At 41.6% G+C, this 20,223-nt stretch overlaps 1 protein-coding gene across 4 annotated transcripts; it reads right to left on the minus strand.

Annotated features, from left to right (window-relative positions):
• Nucleotides 1-562: 562 nt before the first annotated feature.
• Nucleotides 563-18,833, minus strand: LOC135542312 (squamous cell carcinoma antigen recognized by T-cells 3-like). Of its 4 annotated transcripts, none has more exons than XM_064969201.1 (19): nt 18,634-18,833; nt 17,832-17,958; nt 16,829-16,933; nt 16,550-16,734; nt 15,825-15,930; nt 14,948-15,072; nt 14,524-14,679; nt 8,084-8,222; nt 7,784-7,891; nt 7,588-7,665; nt 7,444-7,502; nt 7,215-7,324; nt 6,983-7,095; nt 6,305-6,381; nt 4,675-4,846; nt 4,061-4,536; nt 3,810-3,962; nt 2,595-2,785; nt 563-2,359 (listed from the first exon to the last, which is right to left on the minus strand). In XM_064969201.1, the coding sequence occupies exons 1-19, from the start codon at nt 18,817-18,819 to the stop codon at nt 2,170-2,172; spliced, it is 2,856 nt and encodes a 951-aa protein (XP_064825273.1). In that variant the 5' UTR covers nt 18,820-18,833; the 3' UTR covers nt 563-2,169. The 4 variants fall into 4 exon arrangements, 3 of the variants coding, with proteins under 3 accessions (XP_064825273.1, XP_064825267.1, XP_064825282.1); XM_064969195.1 differs by having other exon boundaries at nt 7,763-7,891; XR_010456048.1 differs by lacking the exon at nt 563-2,359 and adding an exon at nt 3,089-3,190 and having other exon boundaries at nt 2,697-2,785; nt 7,763-7,891.
• Nucleotides 18,834-20,223: the final 1,390 nt, after the last annotated feature.

Consider the following 20,223-nt stretch of genomic DNA (forward strand, 5'->3'; position numbering starts at 1 on the left):
AAAGGGATAATAAGGGTCACATGTTTCTAACATTGAATAAACATAAGGGTCATGAACTTGTTGGTGCACTGACACAAATGGACCTGTTTCATACTCTTGCCAAAGCTACTCATTGGTTTTAGTGTCGGTTCTGAAGGACATTTAGGCCTATAATTTTGAATTTGCATTCTATTCATCTGAGTTATTTTGATGAGTGAATGCGTTACATTAACTGAAGGTGTTACAGTATGTGTACATGTCTGAGATGATTGATTTGTGATTCTGCTTTGAATTGTCCCCCTTAATACAGTGCACAGATGATCACTTGCGGTGTGTCGATTCAACATGTAAAATGTTCTGTGGTCAGGCGATAGGCAGGCCAACAGTCGTGTTATTCTGTCTTGTCATTTTGAGAACATGGTTTGCCTCAATGTAATATACAGTACTATACTATACAGGAACTCATCTGGGTCACACTGTCTGCTATTTCACTGAAGCACTTTCATGTATTTAATTGTTTATTTTAATGTAATTAATGCCATTTTGGCCCTAAATGTGATATGCTTAGTTTCAAAACTCAACATCTATTTGAATTGCTTTAATAAACAACTTAAGGTCAGAAATGGCAACAAAACCACAAGATGACATTTTTACAAGACTCAAATCACAAGTGTAAAACTTGGAACAAGCAGTAAATAAAAGAATCACTGAACAAAAGTAAAACAAGTTCAATCTCATAGGGTTGCGCTGACAATTTTGTAACTAAAAAATAAGCTATTTCTAGTTTACATTTGCGTTCTCGTAATAGAAAAATGTGAACACCATGAGAATGACTTCAAAATTACTACACAATGTACATCATATATTGGACAAACAGAAAGCATCTTCGAAAGCTCAAATGTTTGTAGTCTCCAACTAGATTAGGCCACTGTGGTGATAGAACGTCGCTAGATATAGCTAATAATTCTCAAACATACAAATGTATTACAAAACCATGGCCAATCACTTGGAGTGTGTGAATTCTGAACACAGATGATGTTCCCCACTCATCCAAACAGGATTACTGGTCGACAGAATTGTTAATGACCACATTCATTTGAAAGGCATTTAGGAATTTAGTTCAAACCTTTACATTCCCACGATGTAATTTATTGAACTTATCAAATCTGCCTACAATATGTGGACATGGAGGACTCTTGCAATCAAAACCACTGCATAGATTCTTTCTCCCAACAATGGTTGATTCACTTGTAGACAGGACTGGTTAGAATGAGATGACAAAAGTCAAGGCCTTTCAGTGCTTCTCCAAACTGTCAGTTCATTCCCTACCAATCTCATAGCTTTTCAATACCTTAGACAGGAGTGAGTAAATTGGAATCAATCTCAGGAATAAATGAGAATACATTTTTAAAAAGTATTCCCTTCTAACCTTTCAGGTAAAACAGCATAAACATGATGGGTTTTAATGAGTCAGACAACCTTACATTACAGTGCCACCAAAGAAGTCCCAGTAAGGGAATAATAAAGGATGTTTTTATGGGCAAAGACTTAAACTAGTCTAAATGTGAGCACAGAACTGGTGAGGAATGATTTCTGGCCAGTGCATATGCAAATTAATTATTTGTACAACTGCAGTTTTAGGTAATATTCTGTAAAGCAAAGCATTAGTCATTCACTGCATGGGAACAAATATTGTTGCATGTAGGGCAAACAAAAAACATGAGTGGTATGTTGACACCTTAAGGAAACTTAACACAAAAAAAATCTTTCATTGTTGTAATACATATTTATACATACATCAATGTCAAGCTCTTGCATATACCTTTAAAAACACGAGTCACAAGCTGGTTTTGTATTTTTTTTTATATCCCTTTCCAAAACAGAACACATGATAAGTATTATTTACATACACACATAAGATACATCTTCTATAAAACACCTTTCCCAATTAAAAACAAACTGAAATTGGTAATTAAAATAGGCACTCACACTTGTTCACCAGGATGTAGTAATATGGGGTCTGGGGCCAGTTGAGCCAGGGAGATTAAGGCGTTCTTACAGAAAGTGACAAGGAAGATGGGGGCCATTGGTGTGGAATAAAGGAGAGTCAAATGTACAGCACAATATCTGCCATCTCTTCTCCTCAAGGACACAAGATGGGTTTCCATACAAAGGCAGTTTTTATTACTTTCACTTTTTGAAAAGCATTTTAGCAAAGTCTGAATTAGACAAGGGCTTGGCTTGTGCTTCAATCCCAGCATCTCCAGATGCGCCCCCTGTGGGTTTAGGTGCAGTCCCATTCTCTGCTTTACTTTCTGATCCAGTCTGCCGATGTAGTGAACGAGGGAGTAATGAGAGCTGGGTGCGCCCTTTTCCCCTCCTGAAAAACAAATCCAAAGGAAATCAGACCTCTCAAATTCAAGTTCAAGTTATTGTTATTCTTTAGTGGGTGAGAATAGCAGTTTCAAAAAGCAGTTTATGTCTTATGAATTAGATAAACAAATGGGCTGATAGGAATGAGTACCATGTTAAGGGAAATATCTTTGTCTATTAAATTGTTTTAGGTGCCAGTGTGTGTGAAGAATACATTATTCCTCGATCGTTGGGCAACTTACGATCCATAGACCATAGACCGGGGCATCATGGCTCCCACGGGTCTGCTGAAGCCAGGCTTGTCGACAGTGTTTCTGCGAGGCGGGTTGCTAATGGCAACAGAGAGTGTGTGTTCCTGTAGTACCGTGCCATCCAACTTCAGCACGGCCTGGGAAGCCTGAGCCTCATCCCCAAACTCCACGTACGCCAGACCCTGCAGACACCACAGTAGCACATTAGACCAGCAAAATCTAATGACCAATGTGTCAATGGAGCTTTCACATTTGTGATTCAAATGATCTGTTTGGATTAGTAATGTGACAAATAGAACATTTAACGTTGAAACGGAATTTGTTGAAATCAGTTTTCCCTTAAAACCACGTGAATTTACATTGCAGCTGTGCTTCTGCCAGCAATGGTTTGGTTCTCACGGTGTGTCCCTTTCAGAAGGTTAAGCATTTGCACCTCAATTCACATGACATTTTATTTAATTTCGGAGGAGGCTGCTGTCGCTTGCCTTTCTCTGCCATTTTTCCAACTTCATGACGTAGTGGTGGAGAGTCAACTCCAAAATAATTGACTCCTTGCACATCGACTCCCAACTTCAGTAAAACAGGGCCTATCATCCATGAACAGGTTAGAATATTGAGATTAGCGAGATGCAACACTTCGCTGTCATACAGTATCTGTGCACGGGTTCACTTCATGCTGTTCACCAGGTGGTGGTAGCCAATACACCAAAACAACTGAAAAGTTGAGCCTTGCGCTTCAACACTCTGTGGAAATGTACCTACTATACTGTTCACTTCATGCATCTACAAAAAAAAGTGCTTTTTCTTAATGTTAAGGACACCAATTTCATTTAAACCTTTTAACATTTAAAATGTTCACACCCCTAGTTGGGGTTCCAGAGTGGCGCAGCGGTCTTAAGGCACTGCATATCAGTGCTAGAGGCGTCACTACAGACTCTGGTTCGATTTCAGGCTGTATCACAACTGGCCGTGATTGGGAGTCCCATAAGGCAGTGAACAATTCGCAAAGCGTCATCCAGGTTAGGGTTTGGCCAGGGTAGGCCATCATTGTAAATAATAATTTGATCTTAAACCGACCTGCCTAGTTAAATAAAATAGTTTGGATGTTTTATTCGCATTACAACAAATATAAGACTCAAGCAAATAACTATTCTTAACATCTTGATAGAGAAAGGAATAACCTTACCTACCAGCGTTATGCCTCACCTTGGGTTTGCCTGAGCGGTTGGTGACCAAGCGGATGTCTTTAATGGTGCCATGAACCTTGCACAGCTCCTCAAGCTGCTCCTTGGTGCAGGAAAAGGGCAGGCCTGAGATAAAGATCTTGTGTTTCTCTAGGTTTGTGTTGTACTTAAACACCTAGAGGAAGAGAAATTAAGTTACTTACTAGCCACATGATGAACCACCATTCCATTCATTCACCTCTAAATGCAAACTAACAGATGTGGGTCTCTTACCTTAAAATCAGGGTTCTTGTTTTTATCCACACAGGGTGATACGAACATGGGCCTGCCTTCCACCTCTTGCCGGTCCATCTTCAGGGCCTCGACCACAGACGCCTTGCCCTCAAACTGTACGTAGCAGTACCCTCTGAAGCCCTTGGCAGCATAGACGGGGCGCACTGACTGGACAGGACCACAGGGCTCAAACAACTTCTTCAGCCTCTTCTCTGGATCCTCCATGGTGAAGGCCAGGTTACTAATAAACACACTGCAGTCGTCCTTGCGTAGCTCGGGGTCGTCTTCCTGGGTCTTCCATACGGTGGCTGGCGCCACCTGCTGGCCCCTCTTAGTACCAGGGGGTTCCTGTCTGCGGCCAGGGGGGGCTCTCCTCCCAAACAGCCCACTCTCTGTCCCCATGAACTCCTCAGCACCACCACATCCCCCCCTGAAGCCTTGGTCGCCCTCCCTTCGGTGCCTCTTTGGAGGTTGCTCTGTTGCACAGAGGTGACACAAAGATTGCGCAAACACACAGGATGACTTCTATACATGCCACTTTATTAGCATAAGTGGAGACCAAGCAATAACAATCCTATTTTAAATAAAGGTATGATCTTCATGCATCTCCTTACCCGATTCCTCTCCCCACTCATCCTCGTAATCCTTGTCCTCTGCCTTCCGCTTCTCTCCAGGCCTGCTGCCTTTCTGGCCCTTCTTCTGGTTCTTCTTGTCTGCCTTGGCCCTCCGCCGCTGTTCAGTCTTCTCCCCCACCTGTCGAGCCACATGGGCCTCTTTCTCTGTCACCTGAGAGGGACAGGGATGATGTTATGAACCTGACAGTTCCAGTCCTCAGGAACCTGATTGGTGTCACAGTTTTGCCCCAGCTAACACACCTGAATCCAATAATAAACTAATCATGATCTTCAGTTTAGAATGCATTTGGATTAATCAGCTGTGCTTGCTAGGGATGGAGAAAGTGTGACACCAATCAGGCTCCCGAAAACTGGAGTTGCCCAGGCCTGTATTACAGCCTGAATTTATAAATTGAGATGTTTTGTGTCACTGGTCTACACACAATGCCCCATTAAGTGGGATTTAGCTTTTTGAAATGTTTACAACAAAGAAAAATGGAAAAGAGTCAAGTATGCAACCTCTTATGGCAAACCTAAAGCAAATTTTTACTCCTGAACTGATTAACAAGTCACATAATAAGTTGTGTGCAATAAGTGTTTAACATGCTTTCTGAATGACTACCTCATCTCTGTACCCCACACATATGCCCCAGCTAACTATCTGTAAGGTCCCTCAGTCAAGCAGTGAATTTTAAACACAGATTCAACCACAAAGACCAGGGAGGTTTTCCAATGCCCCGCAAAGGGCACCTACTGGTAGATGGGTAAATATTTTAAAAAGCATTGAATATCCCTTTTAGCATGGTAAAGTTATAAATTAGACTTTGGATGATGTATCAATACACCCAGTCACGACGAAGATACAGGTGTCCTTCCTAACTCAGTTGCCAGAGAGGAAGGAAACTGCTCAGGGATTTCACCTTAGCAAATGGTTACTTTAAAACAGTTTGAGTTTAATGGCTGTGATAAGAGGAAAAACAACAACATTGTAGTTACTCCACAATACTAACTTAATTGAGAGTGAAAAGGAGGCCTGTACACAAAAATATTCCAAAACATGCATCCTGTTTGCAACAAGGCACAACAAAATGTGGCAAAGCAATTAACTTTTTGTCCTGAATACAAAGTGTTATGTTTGAGGCAAATCCAATACAACACATTACTCTCCATATTTTCAAGCATAGTGGTGGCAGCATCATGTTATGGGTATGCTTGTAATCGTTAAGGACTGGGGAGTTTTCTAGCAATGCTCAACAACCAATTTGACAGCGCTTAAAGAATGATGGGCAAATGTTTCACAATCAAGGTGTGGAAAGCTCTTACAGACGTACCCACATCTGTAATCGCTGCCAAAGGTGCTTGTACAAAGTATTGACCCAGGGGTGTGAATACTTATGTAAATTAGATATTTCTATATCTCATTTTCAATAAATTTGCCCCAAAAAACAAAACATGATTTCACTTTGTCATTATGTGTGTAGATGAGTGAAAAAAGAAATCAATTTAGAATTCAGGCTGTGCACCAACAAAATGTGGAAGAAGTCCAGGGGTATGAATACTTCCGGAAGGCACTACGTCCACAGGCATGACTAGCAGCAGTGTTGTTTTGAGTGTTGCTGTGCCGTCCTACCTTGGCCCTCTGCTCATTGACTCTGTTCAGCCGTGTCTCAGTCTTCTGCACCGCTGCATCCCAGTCCTCCAGAGAACCTGGAGGTTACATAGAACAAACTGCAATGAAACATTCACCTTACTCTCAGACTAAGGTTTACCAATACAGTGTTGTTTTCAACAAATCAGCCAATCCAGCCCATCAACTGACACTCCAGATACCTGTCCACTTATTGAGGGGATTTGGTTAAGCTCATGGTTGGTGAGAGTTTGCACTGGTGAAAAATGATTGCATTCATTTTGGAACCAGGTTGCCTCCCGGGCCTGACCTAGGTGCCCCGCTATGGCCGACGGCGAAGTCGGCGCAGGACAAAAGTGACACAAGTTAAGTACGTGGAGTAATGAGTAGGATTCTGTGTTTTCACATTCTAAAGTGATTGTTTTGATAAAAACGCTTTCTGCCTTCCCAATGAAAACCAGTTTGAAAATTCTTAAATATATTTTAATGGAAAATAGATGTTTGTTTCTGAATAAAGCATCATGCTGCCTTATTTTACAATATGACCAAGAGGCACAAAGTACGGCAAATTCGCACTTCCCTCGCCGGCTTTGTGGTCACGTGACGGGCCATTGCCCAGTGCAACCCAGACCAGCTTAATTGAATCGCCTCATTCATGACATTTCCATCACGTTGACTTACCCTCAACCCTCTCAAAGGTGAGCAGGACCTCGCACACATGCTCTGGGTAGTCGGAGGTACACTGGACGGCCCTGTGGAGGGCTTTCCTGCAATGGAGAGCATCTCCGTACGACCTGCAGAGTCAGAAAACATCACACACAAAATCAGCATCAGATTTGTCACTAATAAATCAATATCTCTAACCTTGAAAACAACAGTTTATAGGTGACGACTAAAGATTGACCTCACTGACCTCTCCAGGTTATAGTACTCCAACCACATGTTGGCGAATTTGGCGTTCCCTTTTGTCATGATGCTGTCCCACAGTTCTCTGGCCTTCTGCATGTTCTTACAATGCAAGGCCTGGCCAAAGAAAGGAAAGAGGTGGTTTAAAAATCACATTTTAATTTGTATAGATGCTGTTTTTGCACTGATAGAAGCAAGTGAACACAAGATCAGTGTGTCATAATCTTCACCCTTACCTCTATCTTTGCCCAGACCTGCATGATAGTACAAGAGGGGTCTCCACTTTCACTAAACCCTTAAAAGGAGCAAGACATGGTGGTGAGTCTCCAACACAAACACATAAGACAGATGAACAGTACACAGGCTGCAGGTCCACTTACTCTCTTCCACATCCTGTTTCATATAGTCCAGGGACCGGGTGAAGGCTGCCCGCAGCTCCTCCAGCTCTCGGCTCGACTCTGGAAACGCATAATGCCATTATCAATAGAGGACTTCTTTCATGTATACACTTGACTCCACTAATAAGATTGTATTACTTATGTTACTTTGCATTACCCAATGTTAAGGTGCTTTCACCTTTACTGAAATCGACACGCCGCCTCAGGTAATCAAGGTACGCTTCCCAGATATTCACGTAATCTGTGGCTTGTATGAAACCAGCATTCAGGGCCCTTTCAAAAACATCTGTGGAGGGAAGGAGAGGATCTTCATAATTCCACAGTCTCATGGGCAAAACAACTCCTGTAACCAAGTTCACCTATTTTCATTGAAAATGAAAACAAATGTCTTCTTTGTTTACAATCTGTGTTTACATCCATTCCACATATGACAGATATTAGTGTTGCCACCATGACCCTCCTGTGGTCCAGTGGTTACCTGAGATAGTGTGGTGGTCAGCCCCATGCCTCTCCAGGGCCAGCAGGTAGTTCTTCCACAGGCCCATGGTCCAGGGGCAGTTCCTGACCGCACGGTCGTGAGAGGACAGGACCAGGTCTTTGATCTTCAGTTGGCGGTCCTGAGGCAACAGCAATTCGATACAGTAGAGTATCCGCATTAGAGGTCGACCGATTAATCGGAATGGCCGATTAATTAGGGCCGATTTCAAGTTTTCATAACAATCGGAAATCGGTATTTTTGGGTGCCGATTTGCCGATTTTTAAAAATAGCTTTATTTAACTAGGCAAGTCAGTTAAGAACACATTCTTATTTTCAATGACGGCCTAGGAACGGTGGGTTAACTGCCTTGTTCAGGGGCAAAATGACATATTTTCACCTCGTCAGCTCGGGGGATCCAATCTTGCAAACTTACAGTTAACAAGTCCAACGCAATAACGACCTGCCTCTCTCTCATTGCACTCCACAAGGAGACTGCCTGTTACGCGAATGCGGTAAGCCAAGGTAAGTTGCTAGCTAGCATTAAACGTATCTTATAAAAAACAATCAATCCTAATCACTAGTTAACTACACATGTTTGATGATATTACTAGATATTATCTAGCGTGTCCTGCGTTGCATATAATCTGACTGAGCATACAAGCATACAAGTATCTAAGTATCTGACTGAGCGGTGGTAGGCAGAAGCAGGCGTGTAAACATTCATTCAAACAGCACTTTCGTGCGTTTTGCCAGCAGCTCTTTGTTGTGCGTCAAGCATTGCGCTGTTTATGACTTCAAGCCTATCAACTCCCGAGATGAGGCTGGTGTAACCGAAGTGAAATGGCTAGCTAGTTAGCACGCGCTAATAGCGTTTCAAACGTCACTCGCTCTGAGCTTTCTAGTAGTTGTTCCCCTTGCTCTGCTTGGGTAACGCTGCTTCGATGGTGGCTGTTGTCGTTGTGTTGCTGGTTCGAGCCCAGGGAGGAGCGAGGAGAAGGACGGAAGCTATACTGTTACACGGGCAATACTAAAGTGCCTATAAGAACATCTAATAGTCAAAGGTTAATGAAATACAAATGGTATAGAGAGAAATAGTCCTAGAATTCCTATAATAACTACAACCTAAAACTTCTTAACTGGGAATACTGAAGAATCATGTTAAAAGGAACCACCAGCTTTCATATGTTCTAATGTTCTGAGCAAGGAACTTATGAGCAATGGCACATATTACACTTTTACTTTCTTCTTCAACACTTTCTTTTGCATTATTTAAACCAAATTGAACATGTTTCATTTGAGGCTAAATTTATTTTATTAATGTATTATATTAAGTTAAAATAAGTGTTCATTTAGTATTGTTGTAATTGTCATTATTACAAATACATAAAAAATATATATTTTTCTTAAATCTAAAAAAATAAAAAAAAAATTAAAAAATAAAAAAACATCGGCCAATTAATCGATATCGGATTTTCTTGGTCCAATAATCGGTATTGGCATTGACAAATCATAATCGGTCGACCTCTAATCCGCATATTATTTTTGATGATATTATATTGATTCTGTCTCCAAGTATCGAGAGATATATATTAGTACTAGTCAAAAGTTGACACCTACTCACTCATTCAAGGGTTTTTCTTTATTTACTATTTTCTACATAGTAGAATAGTATCCAAAAAAGGTATTACACAAATCAAAATATATTTTAGATTCTTCAAAGTAGCCACCCTTTGCCTAGATGACAGTTTTGCACTCTTGGCATTCTCTCAACCAGCTTCACCTGGAATTCTTTTCCAACAGTCTTGAAGAAGTTCCCACATATGCTGAGCACTTGTTGGCTGCTTTTCCTTTACTCTGTGGTCCAACTCATCCCAAACCAACAGTCTCATCTCAAACCATCTCAATTGGGTTGAGGTCAGGTGATTGTGGAGGCCAGGTCATCTGATGCAGCACTCCATCACTATCCTTCTTGGTCAAATAGCCCTAACACTGCCTGGAGGTGTGTTGGGTCATTGTCCTGTTGAAAAACAAATATAGTCCCACTAAGCCCAAACCAGATGGTGTATCACTGCAGAATGCTGTGGTAGACATGCTGGTTAAGAGTGCCTTGAATTCTAAATAAATCCGACAGTGTCACCAACAAAGCACCCCCACACCATCACATCTACTCTACATGCTTCTGCGGCTCACAAAGACACGGCGGTTGGAACAAAATATCTAAAATTTGGACTCATTAGAACAAAGGACAGATTTCCACCGGTCTAATGTCCATTGCTTGTGTTTCTTGGCACAAGCAAGTCTCTTCTTTTTATTGGTGTTCTTTAGTAGTGCTTTCTTTGCAGCAATTTGACCATGAAGGCCTGATTCACACAGTCTCCTCTGAACAGTTGATGTTACTTGAACTCTGTGAAGCCTTTATTTGGGCTTTAATCTGCAGTGCAGTTAACTCTAACTTATCCTCTACAGTAGAGGTAACTCTGGGTCTTCCTTTCCAGTGGTGGTGGTCCTCATGAGAGCCAGTTTCATCATAGCGCTTGATGGTTTTTGCGACAGCACTTGAAGAAACTTTCAAAGTTCATGAAATGTTCTGCATTGACTGACCTTCATGTCTTGAAGTAATGATGGACTGTCGTTTCTCTTTGCTTATTTGAGCTGTTCTTGCCATATAATGGACTTGGTCTTTTACCAAACAGGGCTATCTTCTGTATACCACCCCTACCTTGTCACAACACAACTGATTTGCTCAAATGCATTAAGGAAAGAAATTCCACAAGTTAACTTTTAAGAAGGCACACCTGTTAATTGAAATGCATTCCAGGTGACTACCTCATAAAGCTGGTTGAGAGAATGCCAAGAGTGTGCAAAGCTGTCATCAAGGCAAGCGTGGCTACTTTGAAGAATCTCAAATATAAACTATATTTTGATTTGTTTAACCATGTGTTATTTCATCGGTTTGATGTCTTCACTATCATTGTAGAAAATAGTAAAAAATAAAGAAAAACCATGGAATGAGGTGGTGTCCAAACTTTTGACTGGTACTGTATATATATATATATATATATATATATATAACCCAATAATCACACTCACTACTTACCAACTATATAACCCAATAGTCAGATTCATTACTTACCAAAAACAGCTGCAAATTCCAATAAAACTAATGTTACATCACGTTTTGAAGTTCACTTTCCTTGCTTTGTCTAACACTATCACGACTGCAGCAAAGAAATTGTGAATGCAGTATTTATTTAGTTTTATATTCATAGCACAAACAATTGTTAGCAAGTTTCACACACTGGCATTAGCCACAAGGGAAAGGCCTATCCCAGCAAGCGGGGGGGGGGCTTGCCTAGCAACACATGTCTGGGGGAGCCAATGTCTGTACTGCACAACAAATTCCAATGATTTGTGTAGCAAGGCAGCTAAAATGGCTTTGGAAAAATATGATTTCAACTAATAGGGAGAAGTATCTAACAAAATAACTACATTGTTGCATTTACTGATCCTAAACCATTTACCTATAATAGAAATGTCGATACGTGTGGACAAAATTCTTAACTGCTTCTCAAAAGAGAGGCTGCAGTAGCCAAGACGAATGCCAGTTGAATTTTTGTAGAGCTGTCTTTCTGTATACTATCAACAGTAGCCTACTGCTAATTTTCAACTATGTTCACTTTTGAAAGTGAACATTTGTAAATCACTTTCCCTCAAAATAAATAAGCTCAGCAAGTGGATTGATTAGTTTCAGTTTTTTTGATAGTCTGGACAGTCCGCATGTGAATTATATTTTACAATTTAGTCTGACGCTCTTATCCAGAGTGACTTACAGTTAGTGCTCTGACCTTAACCTCTTGAATCTAATGGGGCGCTATTTCATTATTGGATTAAAAAAAAACGTGCCCGTTTTAAGCGCAATATTTTGTCACAAAAAGATGCGACTATGCATATAATTGACAGCCTTGGAAAGAAAACACTGACGTTTCCAAAACTGCAAAGATATTATCTGTGAGTGCCACAGAACTGATGCTACAGGCGAAACCAAGATGAAACTTCAAACAGGAAATGAGCAAAATTTTTGAAGCTCTGTTTTCCAATGTCTCCTTATATGGCTGTGAATGCGCCCACAATTTCTGCCGTGTCCCCAAGGTGTCTGCAGCATTGTGACGTATTTGTAGGCATATCATTGGAAGATTGACCATAAGAGACTACATTTGCCAGGTGTCCGCCCGGTGTCCTCCGTCGAAATTGGTGCGTCATCTTCAGCTGCAAGTATTTCCCCATGGGATTCAGAGGAGAAAGTAGACTTCCACGAACGATATATCAATGAAGAGATATGTGAAAAACAACTTGAGGATTGATTCTAAACAGCGTTTGCCGTGTTTCAGTCGATATTATAGAGTTAATTTGGAAAAAAGTTAGCTGTTTTGATGACTGAATTTTCGTTTTTTTTTGGTACCCAAACGTGATGTACAAAACGGAGCGATTTCTCCTACACAAAGAATCTTTCAGGAAAAACTGAACATTTGCTATGTAACTGGGAGTCTCCTCATTGAAAACATCCGAAGTTCTTCAAAGGTAAATGATTTTATTTGAATGCTTTTCTGGTTTTTGTTGAAAATGTTGCCTGCTAAATGCTACGCTATATGCTACGCTAGCTATCAATACTCTTACACAAATGCTTGTTTTGCTATGGTTGAAAAGCATATTTTGAAAATCTGAGATGACAGTGTTGTTAAGAAAAGGCTAAGCTTGAGAGACAGCATATTTATTTCATTTCATTTGCGATTTTCATAAATAGTTAACGTTACGTTACGCTAATGAGCTTGAGGCTATAACTGGATACAGGTTTTTTTCATAGCCAAACGTGAACAAAACGGAGCGATTTGTCCTACACAAATAATATTTTTTGAAAAACTGAACATTTGCTATCTAACTGAGTCTCCTCATTGAAAACATCTGAAGTTCTTCAAAGGTAAATTATTTTATTTGAATGCTTTTCTTGTTTTTGTGAAAATGTTGCTGGCTGAATTCTAGGCTTATAGCTATGCTAGCTATCAATACTCTTACACAAATGCTTGTTTAGGCTATGGTTGAAAAGCATATTTTGAAAATCTGAGATGACAGTGTTGTTAACAAAAGTCTAAGCTTGAGAGCAAATATATTTATTTCATTTCATTTGCGATTTTCATGAATAGTTAACGTTGCATTATGCTAATGAGCTTGAGGCTATAAATAGGATCCCGGGTCCGGGATTGCTTGACGCAAGAAGTTAAGATAGCTAAGTGGGACAACCACATCTCAAGTAAGTAAAATGTTCATAAATAAAGTAGTCATCAGCAAAGTCAGTGCTAGTAGGTGGACAAAAGTAAAGTGCGAGTCTTAGTTTACAAAGGACAAGTTCTTTTTTTGTGGGGGGGATTATTGAATGATTGATTTATCGACTCACCCATGTACTGCTCAATAAAATGCGACTTGCATCAAGTATGGTGGTGCTAGAATGAACGGTGAATTATATTGCTCAAATAAAGCATGAGTTTTCCACGTGTAATCTCAATGCGGTGCACCAGCAGTTTTCTATTGGACTTTTACAGGGCATGTCGAACTGGAACGCCAAATGCACTGAGAAGTTACTGGCCCCGTTGGCAAATGACTAGACTTGATCCTCTCAGTCAGTATATGAAGTGAGACACATTTGATAGAAGAATCGAAGGTAACAAATTCTAGTACCGAAATGTTTTTTCATGCTATAGTATCGAAAAAGTACCTAGGTTTCTGTACACCGTGCAACACTATTGACAAGGAACTCAAAGACAGCAAATCTTCTATAATTTCTACCTGGATGATATTAAGGACATGTTTTTGTTAGATAGGTGCAACCATTGGATAGCAGAAATGTTTCACTACAGCAGCTACTGATATTCCACACCTCTGTAGATGTGAAAAGACCTACACCTGCAACACAACACTGCACCAGGAATAATATACTGCCAAACTCCATTAGGCAGTGTCATGATTTGATTCATGTGTGGAAGCATATCATTCAGTTAAATCACACTTCCAATGTAACCAATTCCCTGAGTATATGTAGGAGACGACTAGATTTAATCACAGCATTTAGCTACCTTGATGGCTTTCTTAATTTCCTTAAATTCTATAGTTGTGAGACACAGAATGTGAGACACAGAAAGTGCCAAAACTGGGCTTCTTAAAGACAGCCTAATGGATTACAGGTTAGGAACCATTTGATTAAAAGTATTTTTTCCCCCCTTCAAACTAGTGAAACGCCAAGGCTCTGATGAATTACTGTCTGTGTTTGCTATCACAGCATCTAATTACCATCCCATTAAAGATATTCAAAGGCCCATGAATACATTTCAGGAGCTGCTGGGGAGAGGGATACGGCTGGCTGCGAGTAATTAAAATGGGGGGGTACTCACCAGGTATTTGGTGTACTTTGCCCACATGTCTGGTACCAGGCAGTTTTCTGACAATGCCCGCTCAAAGATGATCTGGATCCGTGCTGGGTCACCCTCCTTTTGCTCATAGTCAATGTAGGTCTGATACTCTGCCAGCTTGGGTGGCTCAGCTATCATCTGCAACACAAATGTTGGCATGTTAAGGGCATTGAGCAGACAACCATGTCTAGAATAAAGACTCAGAGTTCACAGAGATTTCACACGCATAAAAAAGCAAGACCTTTGCTTAAGCACATAATACTTAAAATGATACACAACTTTACTACTAATCCACTGCTACTTTCTAGGCAGTGTAATCAAATGGAATGCTTAAAATCCATTAAATTGTTCTAAAACAAACAGTATGGTACAAATGTCCAGACTAGAATACAATCTAGGTAAGTACCAGAGTCTCCTCATAAGGCTTGCTCTTCTCCATTTCTTGCAGGGCCCCCTTGTACTTCTGGGAGACTGTATCAGACACCCCCTGGTCAGACCACTCCTCATACTCTGCATATGTTCCATCCATGTCTGCAAAAGAGCACAGTTATCATAATGAAAAACCTTTCACACGCAACCCTGAATATGCATACAACAGCCAACCACATTCTAAGTGTGGCTAAGAATGAAGGTGATTATATAAAACACATACTGTGCGTTTATTACAATGACTTGAATGGAGACACACCAATAGTTCCAAATCTCATTTATTGGGATATTGGATTTTGAAATGTTCGAGTTCTTCCCCATCTGACTAATAACACACATCCATGTAAATGCTTCACCGGTTTCCTTTTCTTTGTGCCATCATCTTGTGGGGGTACAAAACACTGACTGATGACAGGCCATAGATAAGGAAGGATTATACACTGAGCGTTGGCACAGGTCATAGAAGAGGGAGATGGGTTTAGCCGTTCCAGAAATGCCTCCGGTGGCCGTTCAGCCGTATCAGGCAGCAGACAATGCCAGACCATTTATCTCTTGGCCAGTTCTGCACTTAGATGAAAGGTTGGTCAGGGACCACATTACTGGGCCTGATGTGGATGAGTGCTTTCTCTGTAAACTTCTGTTTAGTCTTTCAAAAGGCACATAGTAAGAGAAAGCAACACACCACAACTCTCCTGACATTGCACTTGCTCTCCACATCTGTCCTGAAAAGGTCTTTGGAACGGGTACCTCCCAAGTCTGCCATGATGGACTCTTAAGGACATGCTATTCCATCCAACCGAATCTCCTCCCCTCTGTACAGCACCACCCCCAGAGACGAGCAGGAAGAGCCTTACCCATTAAGGGGATGGACAGCTGGCGGCGGAACAGAGTGTGGATGCGCTCGAGCTGAGCGTTCAGAAGCTCCTGCTGCTCGCGGGTGGGAATGCTGCCAGGGGGCGGCTGAGGAGAAAGCAGGGAGAGAAAACGGATTCAAAATCCAGCAAAGAGACTGGTTTGTGTAATATCAGATTGAGTTCAAATCATATGTTTTTGTTTCTACCTAATACTCAGATATAAGGAAAACGTACCAACATTCATTTAGCAAATGTTCTTATACAAAACACTAGTGATTGGGAAATCGATAGTTACATATTGGCATATAATTTTAGGCGATAAATCATATCGTATTGACAATATCGCAATAATTATTGCGCTAGTTTGCTGTACGTGCACCAAAACACAAGTATTTCTCCTCCTTAGCGTGTTCTCCATCTTCTTTTCCAATAGGGAGGCCATTTGTTTTTCAGCACTTTTATTTCCACGACTGATCAAAACTCGTTTTCTCATGGCTCTCTTGTCCTTCTGCAGCAGACATATGGTCAGCAATATGTTTGGAACATCAAATCACAGTATCGAATTGCAATACATATAGAATCGTGAGAACCGCAATACATATCTGCACATAAGTATTGTGATAATAATGTATAGCAATTAGCAAGAAATAAAGACATGGGGAGGTATAGAGAAATGAGTAGCATGTTGCAGCTATTTGAGATCATTATTCTTCAGGGGAGCTCACCTGAACAGTTGCCAGTATGGCGTTCTCAAACTCCCTGTAGGCCTCCCACACTGTCGCCCCCTTGGTCATGTGCAGCCCCACAGCTGTCAGGGCTCTCTCGAAGATGGACCTCACCTTCTCTATCCCACCAGGCAGTCCCATGCCCCCGATAGAGTATTGGGCATATTCCAGCCAGATTTCAGGGCCTGAAGGCCACACAAGAATTGCAATGTTTAGTTTACAATAACATCACATCATATAGAATCGTAACACAAGCCAATGAGTGGGGGCAGAACTCACAGATATAATCTTTTATAGCCGTCTCAAAGAGCTCATAGACTTTCTCTCGGTTCGGCTCCTCTTCTGTTAGGTGGATCTCATCCTTGAGCCAGTCCAGCCAAATCTCTGCAGGAGGACAAGTCAGCTTTGCATACAGTTCACAACAACATTAAGTATGTTCAAAACAATGAAACCATCACAACTTTCCACAGGAATGTGTTGAAACAGTAAACCTTGTTCCAAATGATTAAATCATCATCCATAAAAAGCCAATCAAATCACAACAAAAGGAGCAGCAGAACTATTTTCAACAAGTCTTAAATGCTGACTAGACCTGGCGTACGTCATCGCGCACATGTTGATTTCAGTCCACCCATTCCATACGCGATCAGGACACGTAGGTTGAAATATCAAAAAGAACTCTGAACCAACTATATTAATTTGGGGACAGGTTGAAAAAAAAACATTTATGGCAATTTAGCTAGCTTGCTGTTGCTAGCTGATTTGTTATGGGATATAAACATTGAGCTGTTATTTTACCTGAAATGCACAAGTTCCTCTACTCCGACAATTAATCCACAAACAAAAGTGTAAATCGAGTTAGAGATTACTAGAAACTTCTTTCAGGTTTCTTCTTCTGACTTTATATGGCGGTTGGCAACCAACTTTAAGGTGCATTACTACCACCAACTGGACTGGAGTGTGGACCTCAACTCATCTTTCAACCAATAGTATATGCTTCTAAAAACCTATGAGGAAATGGAATGGGCAGGCCTTGCAGTGTGTCAAGCAGTCACAAATAGAACCAAGTTACATTTCAGCACCTGGCTACGCAGATGCTTGCGCAATGATTGAATAACGTGTGTACATTTATTTTGCAATAATTGCTCATGTGACGCAGGTGATGTGGTCAGCACGTTAATCCAGTCTACTGCACGTAGCACTTCAGCTCAATCATAGAAGTAGTAATGCACAAAGCTGTCTGCAACACCACATCTCCAGAGGCCATCAGACACCAACCAACCTTCAGTGAGTGGGAAGAGCTCACTCATCTTCTGCCTTGCCTTACGCAGCCGAGGCAGCTCCCCCTCCTGCCTCAGGAGTTTTATGAGGTCCACATGACAGTTGTAATCAAAAGCATTGATGGACAGCTGAAAGTTAGAGTATAGAGTCAGACCAACAACCACTGGGGTGCATTTATAAAGTGTCTTTGGTAAGCAAACAAACACACCACGTAACTAAATAAACAGGACTCCACCACTTAATTGTGTAGTAAGATTGTGAAATCAACCAAGTACTGTTCAATTGTTGCTGACTGTCTAGTTAGCTACCTTACTAGCTGCAGCTCGCAAAAAAGGGCGCGTGTTTACAGCTGCTGCAAGCACGTTGTCGTTGGGGAAATCAACTTCGCAGAAGCATGGATTTGTTGCCTATCTAGCTAACGCCAATATAACTTGCTAACTAACTGCCTAGAAATCAGTATTTGACATGTATTAAATTCGTAAGTATTATAATATTGTGGCTAGGTAACATGCTAGCAAGATATGAGTCAACATTAGCTAGTATAGTAACGTTACGTAGTCAACGTTACTCCAACGAAGCTAGCTGGCTAATAGTAGCATGCTAGCTAGCTTTCGTTCTTTTCAATGTAAGCGGTGCAAGTCTGCAAACAAGCCAACTTGCTATTTGATGTGGATTGCTTTCAAATCTCAAGGTAACCGACAACGTTGTTGCCAAACGTTAGATAAATGGCTAGCTAGGTTTCCATGAATTTCTCAAACAAAGCTAGAGTAAGTTAGCTTAGGTAGCTAAATTTGCTAACGTACCTGCTCCTCCAAACGCTGAATTTCGGCTTCATTCTCTTTTTCGTCTTCTGATGAATTGTCTATTTCATCGTCGGAATTTTCAATTCCCAAACCCTCCTCTTCATCTGAATCCATTTCATTTTCCATCACTGCCTCTTCCTCCATCTCTTGCAACTGAGTCTCATCTGCGTCCCCCGTTGCTGCCATGTTGGAACTTTGTCTGCCTGGTAACAGTCAATGAGAAGGGTGCAACTGCAGCCCGTAATTAGGGGCGTTCCTGCATGTGGGCATTCCTGCACTTGCAGGAACCCCTCTTTATAAACTCAGCAAAAAAAAGAAACGTACATTTTTCAGGACCCTGTCATTCAAAGATAATTCATAAAAATCTAAATATCTTCACAGATCTTCATTGTAAAGTGTTTAAACACGGTTTCCCATGCTTGTTCAATGAACCATGAACAATTAATGAACATGCACCTGTAGAATGATCATTAAGACACAAACAGCTTACAAGACAGTAAGCAATTAAGGTCACAGTTATGAAAACGTAGGACACCTAAAGAGGCCTTTCTACTGACTCTGAGGAACACCAAAAGAAAGATGTCCAGGGTCCCTGCTCATCTGCGTGAACGTGCCTAAGGCATGCTGCAAGGTGGCATGCAGATGTGGCCAGTGAAATAAATTGCAATGTCCGTACTGTGAGATGCCTAAGACAGAGCTACAGGGAGACAGGACAGAAAGCTGATCGTCCTCGCAGTGGCAGACCACGTGTCACAACACCTGCACAGGATCGGTACATCCGAACATTATACCTGCGGGCAGGTAGAGGATGGCAACAATAACTGCCCGAGTTACACCAGGAACGCACAAACCCTCCATCAGTGCTCAGACTGTCCCCGATAGACTGCGAGAGGCTGGATTGAGGGCTTGTAGGCCTGTTGTAAGGCAGGTCCTCACTAGACATCACCGGCAACAACGTCGTCTATGGGCACAAACCCACCGTTGCTGGACCAGACAGGACTGGCAAAAGTGCTCTTCACTGAGGAGTCACGGTTTTGTCTCACCATCGGTGATGGTCACGTTTATCGTCGAAGGAATGAGCGTTACACCGAGGCCTGCACTCTGGAGCGGGACCGATTTGGAGGTGTAGGGTCCATTATGGTCTGGGGCGGTGTGTCACAGCATCATTGGACTGAGTTTGTTGTCATTGCAGGCAATCTCAACGCTGTGCGTTACAGGAAAGACATCCTCCTCCTTCATGTGGTACCCCTTCAGCAGGCTCATCCTGACATGACCCTCCAGCATGACAATGCCTCCAGCCATACTGCTCATTCTGTGCATTATTTCCTGCAAGACAGGAATGTCAGTGTTCCATTGAGCACGTCTGGGACCTGTTGGATCGGAGGTTGAGGGCTAGGGCCATTCCCCACCAGAAATGACCTGGAACTTGCAGGTGCATTGGTGGAAGAGTGGGGTAACATCTCACAGCAAGAACTGGCAAATCTGGTGCAGTCCATGAGGAGGAGATGCACTGCAGTACTTAATGCAGCTGGTGGCCACACCAGATACTGACTGTTACTTTTGATTTTGGCCCCCCTTTGTTCAGGGACA

The sequence above is a fragment of the Oncorhynchus masou genome, chromosome 1 (assembly GCF_036934945.1).
Source record: "Oncorhynchus masou masou isolate Uvic2021 chromosome 1, UVic_Omas_1.1, whole genome shotgun sequence".
Taxonomy (NCBI): Eukaryota; Metazoa; Chordata; class Actinopteri; order Salmoniformes; family Salmonidae; genus Oncorhynchus; species Oncorhynchus masou.